Raw genomic sequence first — 20829 nt, forward strand, 5'->3', positions numbered from 1 at the left:
CGCAGCCCGACATGGCGGTTAATCCCAGCATGGGCACTTGTGGGCATAGCTCAGCCCGTTCCTCCACCCGCCCGTCACGGCGTAGTCCCACCACACCCCAGCTGATCTCACGCCAGTTGTTACAGTTTTCAGCCTCAATTTCATAAGTAAGAAACTGGTCCAAAGTCAGCTCAGAGGACTGGAGAATGTTGTGGCGTCACACAAAAGTTCCTCGGCGGGCAACGTTTCTGGGTGCGTAGAGTGATCAGCCTCTACTGTGTTCTCTGTCCGCTTGAAGTTAAAAAGCTGATCTCAGATCAGGTGTTCTGATCCGCATGCAGGTTCCCAACACTTTAGAGATCCTGACCACTAAAGCCCTGATTGTGGAAAGCTAGGTGTAGAGGAGGGAGTGGTGCAATGCTCTCTGGCTGCTGGTGTTTATGGCATAAGGGGGTTATGTTCATGTTCCTGGTATCCAGTAGTTAAATGCCTAGGCAGTGATTGATTGGGGGTGGTCTCGGGGGAGGGCAGTAGGAGGAGCAACTAGATGTTATTTCCCTAAATAGTGCATCAGTCTGAACTGCATTGTTTTATGAAGTGTATGTGTGTCAGTCACGCTTGACACTGGAACTCGTTGAGTTAAAAGCATTTATTCTTTAGAAAATATTTAATTTTTTAAATGTTTATTGCTTGTTTTTTTGTTTTTTTTTATAAATGTGTGCAAAACTGTAATTTCTCTATCACTTTAGACAAACAAATTTACTAAGAAAGAAAATATAAATGCCGCTTACCTTGCTTTTAAAAGAGAGAAAGGGTTTTTAATACAAACGTTTGTTTCCTTTTCTTGCGCTACTCCGATGCTGCGTTCTTAAAGTTCCTGGCGTCACGGCTCGAGCCCTTAGTCATTCAAGTCAGTTCCCTATACATGCTAATATTTTCTAACCACGCCCTGATGAAATACAATTGGTTTGAAGATGCCCCCACGCCAATCGGAAAGTCTTGTCCTGGCACAGTTTAAAGTCGTGTTGGACGCGAACCACGATAATGTCCGGAGAGGCGCAGGTGACAGTTCGAAGGCTGCGGCGCCCAGGACACATCGTAACGTGGCGCCTCTGTTTGGTCGTGTTGTGCTTAAACTTTTACAGCTCAGAGGACAGAGGTCTACAGGCGTGCACTTCACTCGCATGCCATGCGAATAGGTGGTAATTCATCGCTCTCCTTGGCTCTTAATTTCTAGAAGCTGCAATCATGATGAAAGGGGTTAAGCGTGCGTGAAGCGGCCAAACAACACCAAACACTCATAGACGAAAGATCAGAACTTAAGAATGGATTAGGTGTCAGATCAACCATCGAAACAAATAATTTGGTTGCTGGATTATTCGATTCGGGACCTGGCTGTGCCAAAGGTAGATATGTCTTATCACCCGTTTTTACCGCCCCAACCCTCGGACTTCGCTATCGGTGCAATGCTGGGACGCCGCCCACCGTTTTTATCGGCTGTAGGGTGCGGGAAGCCCATTCTGGAGCAGCTAGTTGGCGCCGGCGAGAGCAACATTGAGCTGCCCTCGAGGGGACTGGACGTTCCGGCACCGTCTTCTCATCCCCAGCCCAGGGGGACAGCGGAGCATGAGGTGGAGTTTGAGGACGACCCTGTGGTTCACTTGGAAAGCACGGAGCTGTGGGGACAGTTCCACAAAATAGGCACTGAAATGGTGATCACCAAGTCAGGGAGGTAACTTCAGATTTCAGATTTCTTCACTGGCATGTTTTTAAAGTTGGTAGTGAAACTTTTCCAGAAAGTGTTTGCTTGGGGAAAATGGTGGTTTTATAATAGGGTGCGTTTATCCTATCCAGTGTGCGTCTTGGAGCACAAACGTATCAGTTCGCCATCTGCCATGTTTGACAGTTAGTGCGTGCGTTTTAAAGTGACAGATACTTCCAGCTTAGGCCCAATGCATGTCTAATAAAAACGTGTTTACTGGTTCTTCGAGGCGAATGTTTCCACCCTTCAAAGTGCGTTGCACCGGCTTTGATAAGAAGGCGAGGTACATTCTCTTGATGGACATCGTGGCGGCCGACAACTGCAGATACAAGTTTCACAACTCGCGCTGGATGGTGGCAGGAAAATCAGATCCCGAGATGCCAAAACGAATGTATATCCATCCTGACAGCCCAGCAACCGGGGAACAGTGGATGTCCAAAATTGTCAACTTTCATAAGCTGAAACTGACAAACAACATTTCTGACAAACATGGATTTGTGAGTAGCCTAATTGGCCGATGGCCGTATTGCGACCGTCAAATTGCTCTAGAACTGTTACTGTAGGTTCTGTAGGTACCTATGTAGGTCTAATGTTAATAATCTTTCACTGAAGTGGTAAATGCCTTTATTTGGCTGTCTAGCAAATATCTATTGTTGTGCTCAATTCAGATTAGTTCATGATGTTGTAAATTGGTAAATATTATTATTATTATTATTAAAATGTCCAATTTCTGTATAACATAGCATACAATGATAACCGCCACTCTCTCAATATAGCGACAGCCTTATCGTGTTTGTAACCATACATAACGTATAGAATACTTACTAGAATACTCATAGTTTTGAGGTGGCAGGAAAATGAAACCTATAATGTTTAGATTTAAAAGAAATAACAAGCTGATATTTTTTCATGTTCTTCTAGACAATTTTGAACTCTATGCATAAATATCAACCGAGGTTCCACATCGTTCGAGCCAACGACATCCTCAAACTTCCCTACAGTACTTTCAAGACCTACGTGTTTCCTGAGACCGAGTTCATCGCAGTGACAGCTTACCAGAACGATAAGGTTCCTAATTTTGTTTCATATACATCAGTAAGATAATGGTAATGATGTATTTTTCTCCGTTTACACACACATACACACACACACACACACACACACACACACACACACACACACAAACACACACACACACACACACACACACACACACACACACACACACACACACACGCACACGCACACACAGGCACGCACGCACGCACGCACACACACAGAGTTTATAAATTGAAATGCGTTCACCATAATTTTGCTTGCTTCTCATTTCTGTAAGTGCGATCTTTGTGCTACACTAGGCTGGTGTAACCTAGCTATTGTTTACATTGGCCTTTAAACAATCTCTATGCACTATTTGTAGGTCTACCTTACCATATTTTTACTCACCCCCTCCAAGTTAATTTGTTTGAACAGAAAATAATTTGATCTTTGTAAGTACCACGATCAAGAAAATAAGATTACAATTGTAGTCGATTCACTTCTTTAGTTTAATGTAGTCTATATAGGCATATTATATGCTGTTTAGGATTGACTGAATGAAATGAAACATTTGAGCTTTAATAAACTGATTAATTCTGTGCATTATATTTATCTCAATACACAATTCCTTACATTTACAGATCACGCAACTAAAAATAGATAATAATCCGTTCGCAAAAGGATTCCGTGACACGGGAAACGGAAGGAGAGAAAAGAGGTCAGAAATCGAACATTTGTGGCATTTTTGATGTAGGCTCAAATTTGTTAAACATGATTAAATAAATACCTTCTAAACAACCAACTTCTGATGTGAAAGCCACTTTCTGTTTATTAGGAAGCCAGTGTTACAACTCAAGGTTAAAGACGTGGAGCAGAAAAAAGACAGCGGATCCTCTGACGACTCGTCATGCGACCCTGCAAATTACTTTCTTCAAGTGCCCACTGTAGCAACATCAACATCAAAAGGTTACGTTTTGTTTGGGATGGATTTTCCGAAAGCGAAATGTAATAGGCCTAAATAAAATATTAGGCGATTACCCCTTATTATTAGTAGTAGTCGATTAAATAATTATTATAATATTAACGATATGTCATTAATATGTTATAATATGTTATTTATAAACAAACAAACAAAAATAAATACACTGACACGTATCATTCTCATAGATCCTTGCGAGAGTGACACTGACAGCGATGGTGAAGCCAAGAGGTTAACCCATCCGTCGGAAGTGAAGTCCAGAGAAATGTCCACCACTAGCCGGCAGCCGAAGGAACAACCCGACGAGACACTGCAGAGGGAGGCCACTAACGGCACCGAAAGGCAAACGCGAGCAAAGGCCTGGGGCGTTCAGAAAAGTCTCCTAAATGTACATAACAGCGTCCTGTGTCCGGAACATTTCAAAACAACTTTGGATGACGGCGGCGATCGCCCACTGACCAACACGCACGCACACCCATACTGCTTACCCACGTCCACCTTTGTAGGACAACAGATCATGAGTAACATAAGAGGATCGACACGTTTTATGCCAAGCCAAAGCCACTTTAACTTTATCGGAAGTGTACCATTCATGGCCGCTGGAGTACTCAGCCCCTGGTCGACAAACCTGCCAGCAGACAGAGAACGTTGCAGTGACTCCGGTGCCATCGCGGCTTCAAACCAAGAATTCATGGGACAGTTAGAGTTTCCACTGCGCTTTCAACAACACGGGCCGATCTCTCAGGCATGTTCACTCGAACCTTCCTCAGTTGTACTTTCTTATTAAACTCTGAAGTTCAGGTCTATTGTATTTACGTTAAAACGAGTGTTCCAAAAGATTATAGACCAGAATTGTGTTAACTCTTCAAATGCACCCTTGGTTTTTAATGTTATATTGTATTTTAATTTTAAAACGAAACTATATGCTTTTCACAGGGTTTAATCATCTCGCAGTTCTTTCCGTACAACTACATGATAGCGCCGACCCACGGACCGCACATCCCCGCTGCGAGCTATCGACCCCGCTGCAGACCTTACACGGTTCCAGTCGGTCTTCTTGACAGAGGCACTGCACGGACAGACGCGTATCATTCTAAATTCGGGGTGGATGTGAAAGGTAGCAGTGTTGTGACCGTCCCCGTGTCGGTCGTCGTTGACTCTAAACTTGAGATCGGAGGGGGGCCGGCATCTCCTACGTCACGCCCGACCTAACTTTCCACCTGCAGCGAATCCACGTAGGCACTGCAACCACGCATGGTATAAAATGATAATAAAAAATTGTTCGCTTGCAGCAATAGACTTATATTACATCCGTATTACCTCTAATAACGAAAAAACAGAAAATGAGTGTTTTGATGATCGAAAGTTCAGCAGTCTCTTATATATTAGGAATGAATTAGGATGCGCAATGACACATCAGTTCAAGTTTATGTTAAGCTATATGTTAAGCTATTTTTAAAGCTTTTTCCCTATTGAACATCGTATGTACTGTATACTGTTGTGCATGTTGAACAATTATTGCCAAATAAAACTTATTGCTTTGCATGCTGAAAAGTATGTGCGCACGATCAAATTATAGACTCCGAAAACAATTATCACAATATGAAATGATGATTTCTGTTAGTTTTATATGTCACAATATATTTAGTGGGCCTAAGACAATATCCCCAGGTTTTGTCAGTAGTAAATTTTATATGATACATGTTGTTCAATTAACTTTCGTTTCAAAGCTTATTTTGAATTTGTGCCATAATATTTTATTTTTATTTAATCTGATTAAAATGTTTAATAACAGCAGTCGGCTGCCGACGGGACGTCATAGAAAAAATAATTTTAGAGAAAAATAACGACGTGCTTCTTTTACAATCACAGATGATGATGGTGATGATGATGCTTACTATTAATAATAATAATAATAATAATAATAATAATAATAATAATAATAATAATAATAATATTGTTGTTGCTGTTACTATTGTGCTATTTAATAATTTATAATACAGAAAGAAACAAACGTGAACATTTTAAAGGAACTTATTGGTCTTTTCATTTTTATCTTGTTTTGATAGCCTAATTCATTTTTAATGTCACTGTCATACATAATTTTGATCAGCTCTAATTAAGTTCTAAATTAAATTTAACTCATACTGTGAAGTGTTTGATATGAGGTCTAAGAACTCTTACTAGAGCTATCTTTCTTTGTCAGAAGAGGTCACTCTTTTGCTAAAGTCAGTTATTGTGTCTAACGCAGTTCGAGCTATACGGAAGATTAACTCACAGTCCTAGTATTCTCAGCGATACTTGCGAAATTTGTTTGTTTCATTGAACGTCGTGTAGCTACGGGTTTCTCTAGGCTGGAATAACTGGAGTAACGTTTAGCAGTGCGGTCTATTACTGGACAGATCAGCGAGATGGGCTCTGGGGGTATGCTTTAAAAACAATAAACAAACAAATTAATAAAAACAAAAATTCTAATGGGTGACAATGACTTTTGGGGGGAGGTATGCATTTAATTGCTAAGTGACCGCGAAGATCACACAACGTGTAGGGCGTGTACAGGTATGCAGTACAGATTAGGCGATGTGCGCGGTAAAATCGGCCGTGTGTCTTCTGCAAACCGCGCCTCTAAAATGCGTCTTCTGCATGTCGTCATTACTCTGCGCCGCACTGAAAAAGCACCGTCTTAAAAAAAAAACTAACGTCAGTTTAGCTGTCAAAAGTGTGTTTGTTTCGGACAGAATGCGAGTCGAGCATCTTAATTATATTGTGATAAACTACCAGCACTAGGAATCTGTCGACAACAGGGCAAGTTGACCGTTTTTAGCTTCGAGAAGCTGGGTGGAGCAGCGGAGAGTTGCCTCAGCTGGCGTTAGCATAGCTAGGATAGTGATCTGTAGCCAGTGTGTATGCAGGCAACATTTGTGCAGACATTTGCCTCTACCGAGTGGATATCACAATGCCGCACATTTCTGTGAGCTACATTTTGTTGTGTGGACAGTTCCTGTTGCTTGTTACGATGTTGCTTTTGCAATGCCTGGACGGGATCCACTCCCAAAACTCAACCGAGACACCCGGAAACACAGTAACGACCGCAACAACAACAACAACAACAACGACGATCGCCACCAGCGCCGTCACTTCCACAGCAGCCGGTCACCCCGGACAACCTGAAGGAAACGCCACGGATAGTTTCATAGCCTCTGATCAGTCAAATCACACGGAGCAGTACGAGTACAACCCTCCGTCTCCAGTCGTCCTCTGCCGCTACCTGTACGTAGCTGGCCAGGTAGCCAGCAGCTGGCATATGGAGCTTATATCCTGGTCCTGATATCCAAATGGGTGTTTGTAGTGTCTTGTAATGCCGTTTAATGTACACTTTTTATTTAGGCCCGAGGAGTTTATATACTGTCACGACCCCGTCGACCATGACGGAAATGTGACGGCCTTTATTGAGATGGGACATGGGTGTGTAAAGGCGAGTATTAAGTTGTGTATGTGCTAAAGATCTGTGAGCAAGGTGACAGTAATACTCGGTTTTAAGAGCGTATTCATGTTTTCTTGGACTAACGACATGCTTTGATCACTTTTTAACGGAGAGTTTACAGTAGCCAGGCAAACCTCTAAGACAGGCATTTGTGCTGCTAAGGAACATTTATAAAATTAGCTTGAGGATTAATGTAATGTTTGCTGTCTGAGTGTACACATCATCTACAAGGAACACATTAATACCTCCTACAAGTTGAGGCTCTTTGGGATATTAGTGGTTGAAGAATAATAGTATTAACACTCAGAATGGAGAAGGTGCCAAAAATAGTTGTTGCCAATGTAATGCAATCACCAGCGTTTGGAGATATCGACCGGTTGCCCCATAGAATGGCTATTTTAGTCCTAACCACAGTGGAGATTCTAGAGTCTGTTGGGGTCTTAGGCGTATATTCACAGGAGTCCTTCTATCCAGCATTCATCACCATTATGTTATAAATTGTTTAATAATGACAACATAATCACGCAAGCTACTTGCAATGGGAATGAGTGGACGGGGCCCCTTTAGGGTAGTCAGGTCTCATAATGTCATTGCAAACTTTGCACATTGCCACTGCACACGTATAGAGTATGTCAGCCCCCGGGGGCCCCTCCATTGGCTTGATGCCCCAAGCAGCTCCCTGCTTTACCTGGTGGCAAGCAGTGCCTGTCTAATCACCAGAGGTTTTCATTGAAAATTAAACCAGCACCTTTTTGTTTTTCTTTCCTTTTCATTGATTTTTGAATATTAACCAGATTGGAAATCAGGGTCAGGTGTACAAAGACGTAAACCACACTCAAGTGTTGTGCTCAGCCTTGGATGGTATCGAATGTGCAGGGCCTCGAGAATTCCTCAGGGGGAACGAGCCCTGCATTAAGTAAGTAGATCACCTTCATGTCTTGTCCGTTTATACATTACGTAAGTAGATCACCTTCATGTCTAGTCCGTTTGTACGTTAAGTAAGTAGATCACCTTCATGTCTAGTCCGTTTGTACATTAAGTAAGTAGATCACCTTCATGTCTTGTCCGTTTGTACATTAAGTAAGTAGATCACCTTCATGTCTTGTCCGTTTGTACATTAAGTAAGTAGATCACCTTCATGTCTTGTCCGTTTGTACATTAAGTAAGTAGATCACCTTCATGTCTTGTCCGTTTGTACATTAAGTAAGATCACCTTCATGTCTTGTCCGTTTGTACATTAAGTAAGATCACCTTCATGTCTTGTCCGTTTGTACATTAAGTAAGTAGATCACCTTCATGTCTTGTCCGTTTGTACATTAAGTAAGTAGATCACCTTCATGTCTAGTCCGTTTGTACATTAAGTAAGTAGATCACCTTCATGTCTAGTCCGTTTGTACATTAAGTAAGTAGATCACCTTCATGTCTAGTCCTTTTGTGAATAAATTTTAAATTTGCATTGCAGTGCTTTTTATGAAGGTTTTTAAAAATTCTACAATTCAGGTGCACTTAAGGTACTTTCAAAAATGCTTATTGCGCTTTTTTTTTTTTTGCTGTACATGTATAGTATCCACAAGAGGGTGGACTTGTACTACATTCATAAGCACTATGACTTTGTAAAAGCACTGAATCCCAAATTGAACTACTTAAGTCTTCGTATCATGCCTTAGAATCAGAATGTTTATTCACCAAGATCCAGAGAAATTTCTCTTGGTGCTGGTTACATAAAATAATTACATGATTACATTAAATAATTAAATGATTACATCGCACCACTGTTTACCACTGAGTAAGAGAAATACTAGGTTATATCTTAATGTATAACACAAAATTATACATTTAAATGCATAAATCTGAGGTCGCATAACTTGCCTTTTGACGTGGTGGCAGGTACACGGGCCACTACTTCATAACCACACTGCTGTACTCCTTCTTCCTGGGCTGTTTCGGAGTGGACCGCTTCTGCCTGGGTCACACGGGCACGGCCGTCGGCAAGCTCCTCACGCTGGGCGGACTGGGAATCTGGTGGTTCGTGGACCTGATCCTGCTCATTACTGGCGGCCTGGCGCCTAGCGACGGGAGCAACTGGTGCACCGTGTACTGAGCGGCAGACAGCAGAACGCAGGTGCCCCCCCCGCTGGCCGCCAGCCACCCTCGCTGGCATTCTCCAACAAACACGTGCTGCTGGCACTAGAGCATTTTAGAACGTTAGAAACGGAATCCACAAGCCAAATGAAGCGGCGTGAAAGGGGGACGAAATTCTGGTGCCGTAAACAGCTGTGAAACACATGTTGTTGGTGTTGGTTGGAGAATGTTGTTTTGGTATGTCCTGGGCTTTACTGTGACTGCCCTAGTAGTAGTAGTAGTAGTAGTAGTGTGTTGACAAATTTTGTTGCCTAAGAACCTCCTGTATGTCCCAAATCTGTTACTTTTATTGTCTAAGTTATTGTTGTGTTTTTTTTGTTTTTTTGTTTTGTACAGTGTAAAGAGGATATTCCCGTTGTAAATAAATGGTACCATTCAGGTAATTGCACAAAAAAATAAGTCACTAAGGTGTCTGTGAGCAGAAATGAACCAACTTCATACACTTCACTATGTATGTAGAAATTCTCATATTCCTTCTTATTTGCAAGATGTTATGATCCAGACAACACAGAATAAATACAAAACAACATCATAATTCTATTCTTGTATATATTCTTATACTATGCATGTATTATTATCAAAAATGTTAGAAGTTCTTATGAACTTAAGAATTATATACACCTTTGTGAAAGAAAATCAGTCACCCCAAGAACTCCCGAAAGCAAAACTGGTAGATACTTTATAATATACACACACACACATAGAAACATTTATTGATTATGAACACCTTCTGTTCAGGTGTACAGTCTAGAGACTATGGCCTATCTGTTTCTAAGCATAACGTATTAATCATGAGCAGTTTCTGTTGGACTGCTCTTGGCTGGATATTTTTTGACATACTGATACACACACACACATATATACATATACATACATACATACATATAAATATATAAAAGACAGGCAGAGGTTACTTGCAATTATTAATGTGAAATGGGAACTGAATAATGTGGCCTGCAATGTGAATGTAAATTCGGATTCACTACCAGGTGTCTGCTGGTATGTGTGACATTTCATAGTCTGTAGTCATAAACTGTAGGGATGAGTGGGGCAGAAGGTAGCTGACAACTGTAGCAACAGATGCCATATCGTTGTCAACTGTGCCAATATAAAACGCACCCATAGCTTTTGTATCCAAGTGGCTCGTGTGTGTAGGTGCTTGGTAACTGCTACTAATAAAGAAGGTAGGAGAAGCACGAGAAGCACAGGTGCATCCATCACTCCAGTTCGCTGGGGATGACGGTCAGCGTCACGTCCATATCGGCGCGCCGCACAGTCACCGAGAGCGTTTTGGAGGACTGCACGGCATGACTAATGTCGTCGGCACTCCGGACGGGCTGCCCGTCAATGCTGACGATCACGTCGTTAGCCCTCAGGCCGGCACTGTGGAAGACAAACGGCGATGGCGCTCGGACCACTGCGGGACACGTGTCCTACAATGGCACTCGGACCATTTCTGTGTGTGTGTGTGTGTGTGTGTGTGTGTGTGTGAGATAACTCATGAAATATGGGAAGTAAAATTGAAAAAAACTAACACTAGATTATGACTCTTGTACTTTTCTGGGAAAAGCCTGCTATATGCGTGAGACATGCGTGACATACACGTGTGTGCGCAGCGTTCGGTTCAGCCAACTCTAATCTCTCCAATGGGAGGTGAGAGATGCCCTTTGTAATTATTTCCTCTAGCAACCTGCCATGAGTTCCAACGGTGGGGGCGCCCATGGAAGAATATTTTTGAGCGGAGGCACGACGGGAGCCTAGGGGTACACGGCAGGCCGTAAATCGCCAAATCGGGTTTAAGCCCGGCCTCAGTCTGCCTTCCTACCTGGAAGCTGCGGTTCCAGGTATCACCTCGTACACATACACGCCCGCGCTCAATTTGGGAAAATCGCTCTCCCTCTCCTTCAGGTCCATGATCAAGCTGGGGGAGCAGTGAGGAAAACACGGTGTCACGAGTGAAGGTCAGCACAACAGACATAATTTGTTCACTCTGGTTGTATATTATAGGACATGAGGCATTTCATTGACACTGGCGTATACTACATTATACTACAGGGGGCTGCTATTCTTATTATTCTCAGCTGTGTAGTTCAGTAGAAAACTAAAGAGACCAAGTTAATTTAGTGTGCAGTGTACAGAAATGTTATAATGAAATATAAGTACACACCGCTATTTAAAATTATACAATATAATTTACAGCATTTTTATCCAAAGTGACTCACAATTATGTTGTGTCTGAATACAACTTAAGCAGTTGTGGGTTAACAGTGGCAACTTGGTAGTGGTGGGGCATGAACTGGCAACCTTCTGATAACAAATCAAGTACCTTAACCACTATCACAAATGCAACCAGTTTGTTCATGTTTTAAAATGTCTTACACAATACCAAATAAATAAAAACCCACCCAAAAACAAACATGGTAAACTTACGATGGCGTCAGCTGAAGCATCCTTATTCCTATATATTTTTTTTTGGGTTGCATTCTCCCTGCCGGCAAATCACAAGAAAACAGTGAAATAGAGTATTCAGGGTTTGCACATTTACATATAACATTTTGGGTATTCATACAGTGAGGGAAAGTGCAGCCTATGAATAATGCAATCGAAAGGCTGGACATACCTTTTCTTTGCCTCTCGTAGGAGTCGGCCAGGAATTGCCGTATCCGGTCTGAGGGAATTGCAAATGATATTCCCGCTGTAACCTTCAAGGTATTTATGCCAATGACGTCTCCATCCTTGAGACACAAAACAGTGCGTGTAATAGTCAAATGTAAATATTTTAATTATAATATATTAAATATAGCCATTTTAATATATAAAAAGTTCTGTCCACTTTATGTCACCAGTGCAGTCAGTGAAGTGTAAGGGCATGTGTTTTGGGACGTAGACCAACTATAGACATGTCCACCTAATAAGAGATAGTTGATTAAGCATTAGCATAGCTGATTAAGCATTAGCATAGCTGATTAAGCATTAGTGCTTCTGAATTATCCAACAGTAGCGAGTCTTTTGCCACTTCAGTGTGAATTACATCAGTCACAAGCCAAAACTGGCAGAAGGACATGATGTCACATTTTGCTGCCATTAGGAGCTTACTGCAGCCAATCAGATTCTGGTCTATTCTGTTTGAAGGAGAGAGTGTGTTGGATTTAAGACTTTAAACTGCTACACTAAAACTGCTGCTTTTGGCCGTGGTGTTTCATTCAGTACTCTTTTTCATGGTCAGGATTGAAAGTTTAATATAAATCACTTCCCCAGTTAGTGTTGTGTCTCACTCATGAGAGTAGTTTTTTATTGTGCAGTTCAGGGGGAAGCTGGATTCGGGGGCTAGAGAGTGACAGAACGCAAGTGAGAGGATTGACAAACCACTGTGCTTGTGCCCGAGATATGAACTTGCTGCCGACTGACCCCTGGAGCGCACAGAGTGGGTGGGGAGCAGGAAAGGACGAGTGGAAATGAAAGGAGGTTGCAAGGAGGATCGTACCAAGTTAACAAGTGGGCCCCCCCGAGTTGCCGTACTGCAAGAAAGACATTGACATCGAATTAATGGTGATAGCGATATTGGGTATTCTATTTGTCGGTCAGTAGTAATGCCTTGTGACTGGCCTGTTCAAAGCCAATCAGAACCAATCAGGGGAGGGGTGTTGTGCGCTCACGTTGATGATGGCGTCCGTCTGGATGTACTCCACGTCAGAGTTGTGCAGTCCTAGCTGCTGGCTGCCACGCTGCGTCGTGCTGACGATGCCTGTAGTGACGGTGTTCTGCAGAGAGAATGGGCTGCCCACGGCAACCACAAACTCACCCGTGCGGAGGTCAGAGGAGCGGCCCAGCAACAGCACAGGCAGACGGTCCTGCCGCCAGAGAGAGAACGAGAGAGAGAGGGATAGAGGGAGCGAGGGAGGGAGGGAGGAGGGGAATGGGGGATGTTGGGGGTGGGGATGCGCAAAATCAGGAACAGAATCAGTTAACAGTTTTATTTGCCAGGTATGCTACACATACCAGGAATTTGTCTTGGTGAGTGTACATGTCACATACCAAACAGACTGACACTTTGTACTATTTGAAGTAGAGAGAGAAGGAAAGTTAGTAGACAGAATGAAAGCATAACAGAAAGAATCACAGACATTTGATTTTCAACAGCAGCACAATAATCATTTTATAGGGATACAAAGCAAGTAACTATTACCCTCTCAAAACAGAAGCCGTCTGTAGTTGTTCAGCGTAGCCTGCTAAGCATCCGGCTGAGAAGTGGAGAGTTAAGACTGCACCAAGCCTGGATGGGAACCTGCCCGTGCTTGTCCGTGCCTCATGGGTAGAATGCCAGTCTCTTTAATACTTTCTGTCTCTGGGACATGACGCCTTGCTCTATGCCTGCCTTTCCCTGCTGGGGGGGGGGGTGATTTACTCGCTCTGCCCGTCACCCCTGCCTCTATGCACTGGTTCGTCCAGGGGAGGAGTCAGAGAAACTGGCAGCCAATGGTGTGTGCTGCTGCCATACTCTTTTGCTGCTAGGAGGAGGAGCTGTGTGTGACTGATCCCAGATCAGTTCTCTGTTTTTCCTTTTAACACAAGAGGCTGAGATTTGGAGAGAAGAGGTTCGTGCCCTCATGGACGTGTTTCTGAAACATCTGTGTGGACAGCCTTGGGATCAGTTTGTTTTCAGACACTGTTCCTAGTGAGGCAGTGGATCATACTAACAAACCAATGCACAGTGGTGAAAATCATGCAACTCTCAACATTTACATTTACATTTTACATTAACAGCATTTAGCAGATCCTCTTATCCAGAGTGATTTACAAAAGTGTTTTGTCATTTACTCATGGAAAACATCCTAGTACAGTTAGGTTAGAGTCCAAGATAACACTGAACTAGAATACTGTTGAAATATAAGGATCAGTGTTGATGCCCAGGAGTGCAAAATACATATTAGCTCTATCTTAGACAATGAGTGCAATAAACGAGTACTAGAGTTTGTTAGTCAACAAAGGAGCAGTCAACATCAGTGTAATAAAAAATACCCTACAATAAGCACTAGTTTCAATTTGTCAACGTAGGGTTAGTGGTCATTTAAATATTCTACAAATAGATCCAGTCTTCAGTCTGTGTTTGAAGGGTGCAAGGGACTCTGCTGTCTGGACAGCAAGCGGAAGTTCGTTCCACCATCTAGGAGCCAGGACAGAGAATGGTCTCAATGCTTGTCTTCCATGAGACTTGAAGCATTGTCTTCCATGAGATTTGAAGACATGGCATCATGTATGGAGGAGCTGGTCCATTTTTGGTTTTGTAGGCAAGCTTCAAGGTTTTAAATCTGATGCGTGCAGCTACAGGAAGCCAATGAAGGGAGCGCAGCAGTGGAGTGACATGTGAACTTCAGAAGATTGAAGACCAGTCGTGCTGCTGCATTCTGGACAAGTTGTAGAGATTTGATGGCTCTTAGGGGAAGACCAGCAAGTAGTGAGTTGCAATAGTTTACCTTTGAGATCACAAGAGACTGCACAAGCACCTGGGTAGCTTCCTGTGAGAGAAAGGGCCAAATCCTTCGTATGTTACAAAGGAGAATTCTGCAAGACTGGGTCAGATTTGAAACATGAGTTGAGAACAACAACTGGTTGTCCAAAGTTATGCCCAGGCTACGAGCAGTCAATGCTCAAATACGCGGCTCAGATCAGACTCCTTGCAAGCATTACTATTCCTGACTACAGTGTGCAGACAGCTAAGAAAGAGCTGTAAGCCACCAGCCGAAGCACTCTTCGTTCTGGTGCGGCGGGCCATCTCACCTCTGAGTCGATCTTAATTAGAGCGATATCCAGCTTCTGGTCCACATCTCGGATGGTGGCGTCATAGTGGGCCCCGTCCTTGAGCTCTACCTTTATGCGCTGTTTGTTGGACAGCACGTGGGCGTTGGTGACTATCCAGCCATCCTCGGACACGATGAACCCAGAGCCACTGGACACTGGCACTTCCTGGCCGCTGTACGGAAGCCTCTGAAAATGCATTCACCGAACCCTGTTCAACACCCAGCACATTTGCATCACCCCCAGCCACTTTAAATTATGAACTGAATTATTTTACACCGATAAACTAACAATCCAGTGTAATTATTTGCTCTGAAAATGTGTTTAAATATTAACTGTCTTCTGATTTGGTTCCTAAAAACATCTTAAGAGTTCATCATAGAGTTAACAAAGCTCTTCACTGGGATTTAACTGGGACTGGGAGCCAGCATTGGAGAGAGTGTTCAAAATGAATCACTGCTGCGATGGTTTTGGGAAATCTCACCCATCATGTTGGATATGCTTGTCTTCCTCCACTGAGTCTGGGCCTGATAAACCACTGCAATTGGTCCTCACCTTTTAAACAGTTCCAGGTGCACGACTGCCGGGGTGATCTTTTCCACCACATCTGCAATAAAGTTGAATTTGTAGCGCATGCTGCTGGGGTTCCGGGAACCTGTTGCAGATCGACACGGCGTGTCAGATGGAAGTGTTTCAATGACGCAATTAAATTAATTTGCAAAGAAACACTAGAGAAAACAGACAAAGTATCAGAAACAAGCGAAGAATTCACACAGGTAGCCAAGCCAGGAATTAAACCCACGTCACCATGACTGTGAGGCAGAAGTGATAACGTCGATGCCAACATTAATCTCAAATCCACCATAGTTCTGAACTGCTATATGCTTTCCTGCCTTACAGAGAAGACTTATTCTACACTGACCACACAGTGGCCAATCGGGGTCTTTCTACGTAAAGACTTGCAGCTGACAATACAATCAAAATCCTAAGTATTTAGGCGCACCAATAAAAGATTATAGATGATCTCACCCATTGCAAGATTACTTTGAGTTTAAAGTAGAGGGCACATTGTTCAAGTAGGGACACTGGAAACTTCAATAAAACTGTCCTGCAGGCTGTTCTGGTTCTTACCAGAGACTTTCACTGAAACACCTTTTTTCAAGGTCAATAAATTCCAAGGGTTTTGTCTACAAAACTGTGTGGAAATCAGCTGCTGTCTGTATAATATCATAATCCCAAGGAGCAAACAAGCTTCACTGTGTTGCCAAGGGCCATCTTTGAGAGTTGGCCTCGCTCAGTACCCTGCTGTCTTATTTCACCATATTGGAAGATTTTACAACTATATATACAACTTTTGAAAGTGTGACTTTCATACTGTTTGTCTAAATTGCACCCAAAATCCAAAGTCTGTTGCAAATTTGAGGCAAAAATTAACATTGATACTACAATAAACAGGTGGTGGATGGAAGGATGCCATTTAAATTGTAAGTAAACCATGATGGTAGGTGGCTGGTGCATGACTGGGGTACTATATTGTTTGAGAGCAAACAGCAACATGTGCTTACACACCATCCGCCAGGACTTAAAGGCCCTGATGTGCTTGGGCCCCTGCCCTCTCCACTGGTGAGGAACACCTGACCCACCCCCCCTCAGCTCCACTGGTGTGAGATTGCTGCACTTGATGCAGCTGATGATGGCACCATCCTTTTGAGTGTTGATTAATGGCAGTTACACAGAGGTGTTTGATGGATGAGCATAAAAATGGTAGAAATGAGATATTAGCGCACATGCAGGGCCTCTACAAGAGCAGATGAATGGGATGAGAGTTACATTTTTTTCTTAGAGGAATGCATCATGCCATAACTCATGTCAGTGAATTCTTCAGTGATGTGAAGAGAAAAATGGGGGTGCGTGCATGACTGGAGTGCATGTTTTCCACTTATGTGAAGCCTATTGTTCTAGCACACATTAAAAAAACAGGCAAGTTAGCCGGAGCCTTATGAGGGCAGGTAATAGCCATCCTTATATCTCAGAACATGAATCAGGATGAATTCCATTGAAACGATCCGGTCTGACGGTTCATAACTGCTGCGCATAGTTTGTATGGATTACTGTCAGAAAAAGCGAACATTCCTCCAACATTATGGAAGAGTTATTAACAATTTTACAGGGTTATATCTTCAGGCAGTGTGCGTCAACAAAACTCCACCAAAGTTGCATTATTCTTATTTATATAAAAGTGTCTTGCTACATCTTATGATGCTACGCAATAAGGCAAAACAAAAAAACCTGCCGTAATCTTTGTGAAACATTTTATGGGGTATTTAGCAGTCAAGCTGTGAAGTTATTTGAGCTATTTTCACTTTACTTACCTTAAACGCTGTCAACCGGGAAAGTTCATTTTGAGCTTGGCAAAGGGTTCTGCGCGCGCACACGCTTACCAGAGTTGCACGGGCCCTTCTGGATCAGGATGACTACGGGAGTGTCGCTTAGTTCGGCCCTCTTGTTCTCCGCCTTCAGACGGCAGATGCTGGGATAGGTTCTTCCGTCGCTGCCGCACACCTCCTCCGCCAAGGTGCACACGCAGGTCCCGCGCGCGTTGGCACGCTCTCCCGCCCCATACGTGCATGCCATGCCCTCGCCGCACACCCCGTACCCAGACGCTCCGCAAAAGTCTCCCTCGCCGGCCGCGCACACGGCGCAGCAGTTACATCCGTCCCTGACGACACCGAAATAACAAGATTCCAAGGAGGACAGACAGCGGGACACATCGCACACGTCGGGGCACAAAGTTTGTCTCTTTCGAAGATGACGTGCCCGAACCAGCAAGGTCACGAGCAAGTAAATAACTAATTTCCACATAATCCACAGATTTAACAAAGCAGGCTAAATCAAATTAACCACGTAACCAGATCTAACACTTCCTTGAACCAGATCCTTGAAACTTCGCATTGTAGCCAAAGGAAGCACATGCAGCTTTTTCCCGCTCCCGCTGAACTGAAGCGAACGTATTCATCGGGGTTAAAGGTTCTTGCAGCGCAGCTCCCTGTAACGTGCACATATAGAGTAGGCACGGGTCCTACAAGGAGGAGCTCAGCACGTACCCCCTTACGTACACCGCTAAACACTAACACCAAGAAGGTCAGTGTAAACTACATTAGCAGAGAGCTCGCACTTCACCATCCCTCGTAATATTGTTCACTATTTGATCACTATTACTACAGGTCACAGACCGCATGTTGTCCCGTAGCCCAGTAGGTTCAGGAATAAGAGTTTTTTATTTTTTTTAATGCAAACAAACAAAAATATATAACATTGACAAAATAATCGATAGTAGCATTCTTGTATTTGCCATTCCGCCATTCTCAGATTTTACTTATAAATATGAAAGTATGTATATGTGAAATTACAAGTAACAGCCTGAAAAGAACAGAGACCTGACTGGAGACATCGAGTGGTCATCTTCACGAGCCAGTTTGATTAGTAAGAAACATTTTAGCAAAAAGACCTTGTTTCCGTGTGTGATATATTGTAGGTCATAGTAATCAGAGCTACTTGGTTGTACTCGGTTCAGTCCAAGCATCAGCCTATTATGTTTGCAGAAGTATGGTTGGAATCAGCCAGTCAACGAAACATGAATTATCCCTACAGAGCAATTCCAAATTGATCAAGAAAATACCCACATACAAATAAAATCCCATAAAGACAGTATATAGTAGTTCCACATCTCCCTAGCTCCATCTCCTCCACATGGTCCAAAGTGTAGAGTTTAAACACCCATTATTCTAGTTAAATGTATTCTACAGTTACGTTTAAGCACCCGTTATTTTACAGTTAAGTCTGAACACAAATTATTTTACGCAGTTAAGTTTAAACACCCGAGATTGTATGTAGATATTAAGGTTTGAACAGAGATGGGCACAAATACCTCAAAAAGTATCTTTTTACAAAATACCTGCTAATCAAATGTATATAAAAAAAAAGACGGTTGGTCCGTCTTTGATGGTTTCCCTGTCATGTGTTAATTTCTTTACAGTCCTTACTTTCGTTTTCTCCACCCCTCGTTTGGTTTTCCACGCCCATCATTACTTTCACCTGTTCCTCGTTTCTAGGCTTGTTAAGTTCATGTATTTAAACCCTGTCTTGTTCCCTTTGTCTTGGCTGTTTATTGTTTGAATGGCTGAAAGCACATATCTTTAAGTTTGTATTTCATGTATCCTAGTCTGACTGTTTTTCATAGCCTCCATTATAGCCTTCTTCCCCTGTTTTGCCTTTGTGTTTTTGTTTGCTTATTTATCATGTATCCAAGGACTCTCCGTGTTGGCTCTATGACCCTGGACTACTCCAATTACTAGGACTCTGGATGTGCCCCTATTAAATATTGCTCTTCTCCGCACATGCGTCCACCTCCTTACCGCTCAAAGTTACAAAAAAAAAAAGCAAAATACCGGTATGAGAAAATGTATTATAATTAAAATGAGTCATTTGTAATTTGAAAATACAAAAATAAGATTTATACAAACTGATATTTTATCCATTTAGTAACCTCATTATTGGACTGACCTTAAACATATATTGAAAAGATTTGAAGTGGTTCAAATGGTCAAAATATCTCGGAGGTGGGAGGTTGTGAAATCAGGGGTGCATGTGGGGTGGTTTCTGTCAGTCAAAGTGACCACTGGCTGAACAGCCATTTGGTATGCAAGTTGGGGAATCTTCAATTTTACAAGCAAGCAATTAGAGTGGAAAATACACCAAACAGTACCATTAAAGCAGATTATGAGATGAGTGGATATGAGTCTAGTGAGGAAAGGGTCTCCCTGGGGTCCTTCAGAGAGTAAAGGATCTCCAGCTTTGCTTCACCATGGCTGGGCAGCATCTTTCTGTCCAACTGATGCTCCAGCTCCTGTTGTTGGAATTGGAGACAGTACAGGCAAACAGGGAAATGTTTTTTATCTTCATTGGAAATTTGTACACAACAACAAGCCAGCTTCTTTCCTGTCAAGCTACTGGTCACAAGGAACACAACTGAAATACAGTAGTTCACAATGAACACGTTGCTGGCTAATTTTCCCCCCTCTGCATCTTGTGAAGACCCACCCTAACTCTTCCTCTGATTGGCTAGTACTCGTTGCCTTCGTTGTTTAGGTTGGATAGGTTTAGGCATGAGAGGAGTGAGGTGGTGGGTAACTGTCAGGGTCAGAGCCAATCAGAGTAGGGGCGGGTCTTTGTGCAATACAGTGGATGCAGGTGGAGGGGGGTAAGATTTGCTGAACCCGACAAGACATGTCATGTGATTCACTTGCATTTAGATAAAGACTGTGATTAGGCTAATTGTAGGAATTTTTTTCTACGCTTTTAACCTAGGGATAAAAATGTGTCTTATTTGAAAATATAATGACAATAAAATGTGAAAACAATATAATAAATTTTTAAATATTTCAAATGCACAAACTGTCCATCAAAAAATTGCAGCATACTTAAAAGTAATTAAGCATATATTTAAAATACATTTAATTGAAATAATGCCCATCTATGGATTTGAAAGAACTGTTTAAGAGGTAAGAGGTAAAGCATTGAAGCTTTCTCTCAACTATCTTGGCCCTCCTCTGTTTGCAGCTTTCAGTCATAGATAGCAGGGAAACTTGG

At 42.6% G+C, this 20829-nt stretch overlaps 3 protein-coding genes across 4 annotated transcripts; 2 read left to right on the forward strand and 1 right to left on the reverse strand.

The window, feature by feature from the left end:
* Positions 1 to 1004: 1004 nt before the first annotated feature.
* Positions 1005 to 6227, forward strand: tbx3b (T-box transcription factor 3b). The gene is made up of 7 exons (XM_027027175.3): positions 1005 to 1711; positions 1971 to 2238; positions 2663 to 2809; positions 3421 to 3497; positions 3615 to 3745; positions 3947 to 4503; positions 4695 to 6227. The coding sequence occupies exons 1-7, from the start codon at positions 1392 to 1394 to the stop codon at positions 4968 to 4970; spliced, it is 1776 nt and encodes a 591-aa protein (XP_026882976.2). The 5' UTR covers positions 1005 to 1391; the 3' UTR covers positions 4971 to 6227.
* Positions 6228 to 6389: 162 nt separating this feature from the next.
* tm2d2 (TM2 domain containing 2) lies at positions 6390 to 9919 on the forward strand. 2 transcript variants are annotated; one of them, XM_027027176.3, is made up of 5 exons: positions 6390 to 7028; positions 7146 to 7233; positions 8037 to 8158; positions 9130 to 9364; positions 9721 to 9919. In XM_027027176.3, exons 1-4 carry the CDS (start codon positions 6715 to 6717, stop codon positions 9341 to 9343), a joined length of 738 nt encoding a protein of 245 aa, XP_026882977.2. In that variant the 5' UTR covers positions 6390 to 6714; the 3' UTR covers positions 9344 to 9364; positions 9721 to 9919. The 2 variants fall into 2 exon arrangements, with proteins under 2 accessions (XP_026882977.2, XP_035382229.1); XM_035526336.2 differs by having other exon boundaries at positions 6391 to 7028; positions 9130 to 9919.
* A 682-nt stretch (positions 9920 to 10601) lies between these two features.
* Positions 10602 to 18095, reverse strand: htra4 (HtrA serine peptidase 4). The gene is given in 10 exon segments (XM_027027178.3): positions 10602 to 10767; positions 11210 to 11305; positions 11815 to 11872; positions 12005 to 12119; positions 12869 to 12889; positions 12891 to 12902; positions 13041 to 13235; positions 15163 to 15367; positions 15736 to 15835; positions 17622 to 18095. Coding segments are annotated over 10 exon segments (1389 nt in total). The 5' UTR covers positions 18043 to 18095.
* Positions 18096 to 20829: the final 2734 nt, after the last annotated feature.

Source organism: Electrophorus electricus, chromosome 1 (assembly GCF_041902795.1).
Source record: "Electrophorus electricus isolate QZ-2024a chromosome 1, ASM4190279v1, whole genome shotgun sequence".
Classification (NCBI taxonomy): Eukaryota; Metazoa; Chordata; class Actinopteri; order Gymnotiformes; family Gymnotidae; genus Electrophorus; species Electrophorus electricus.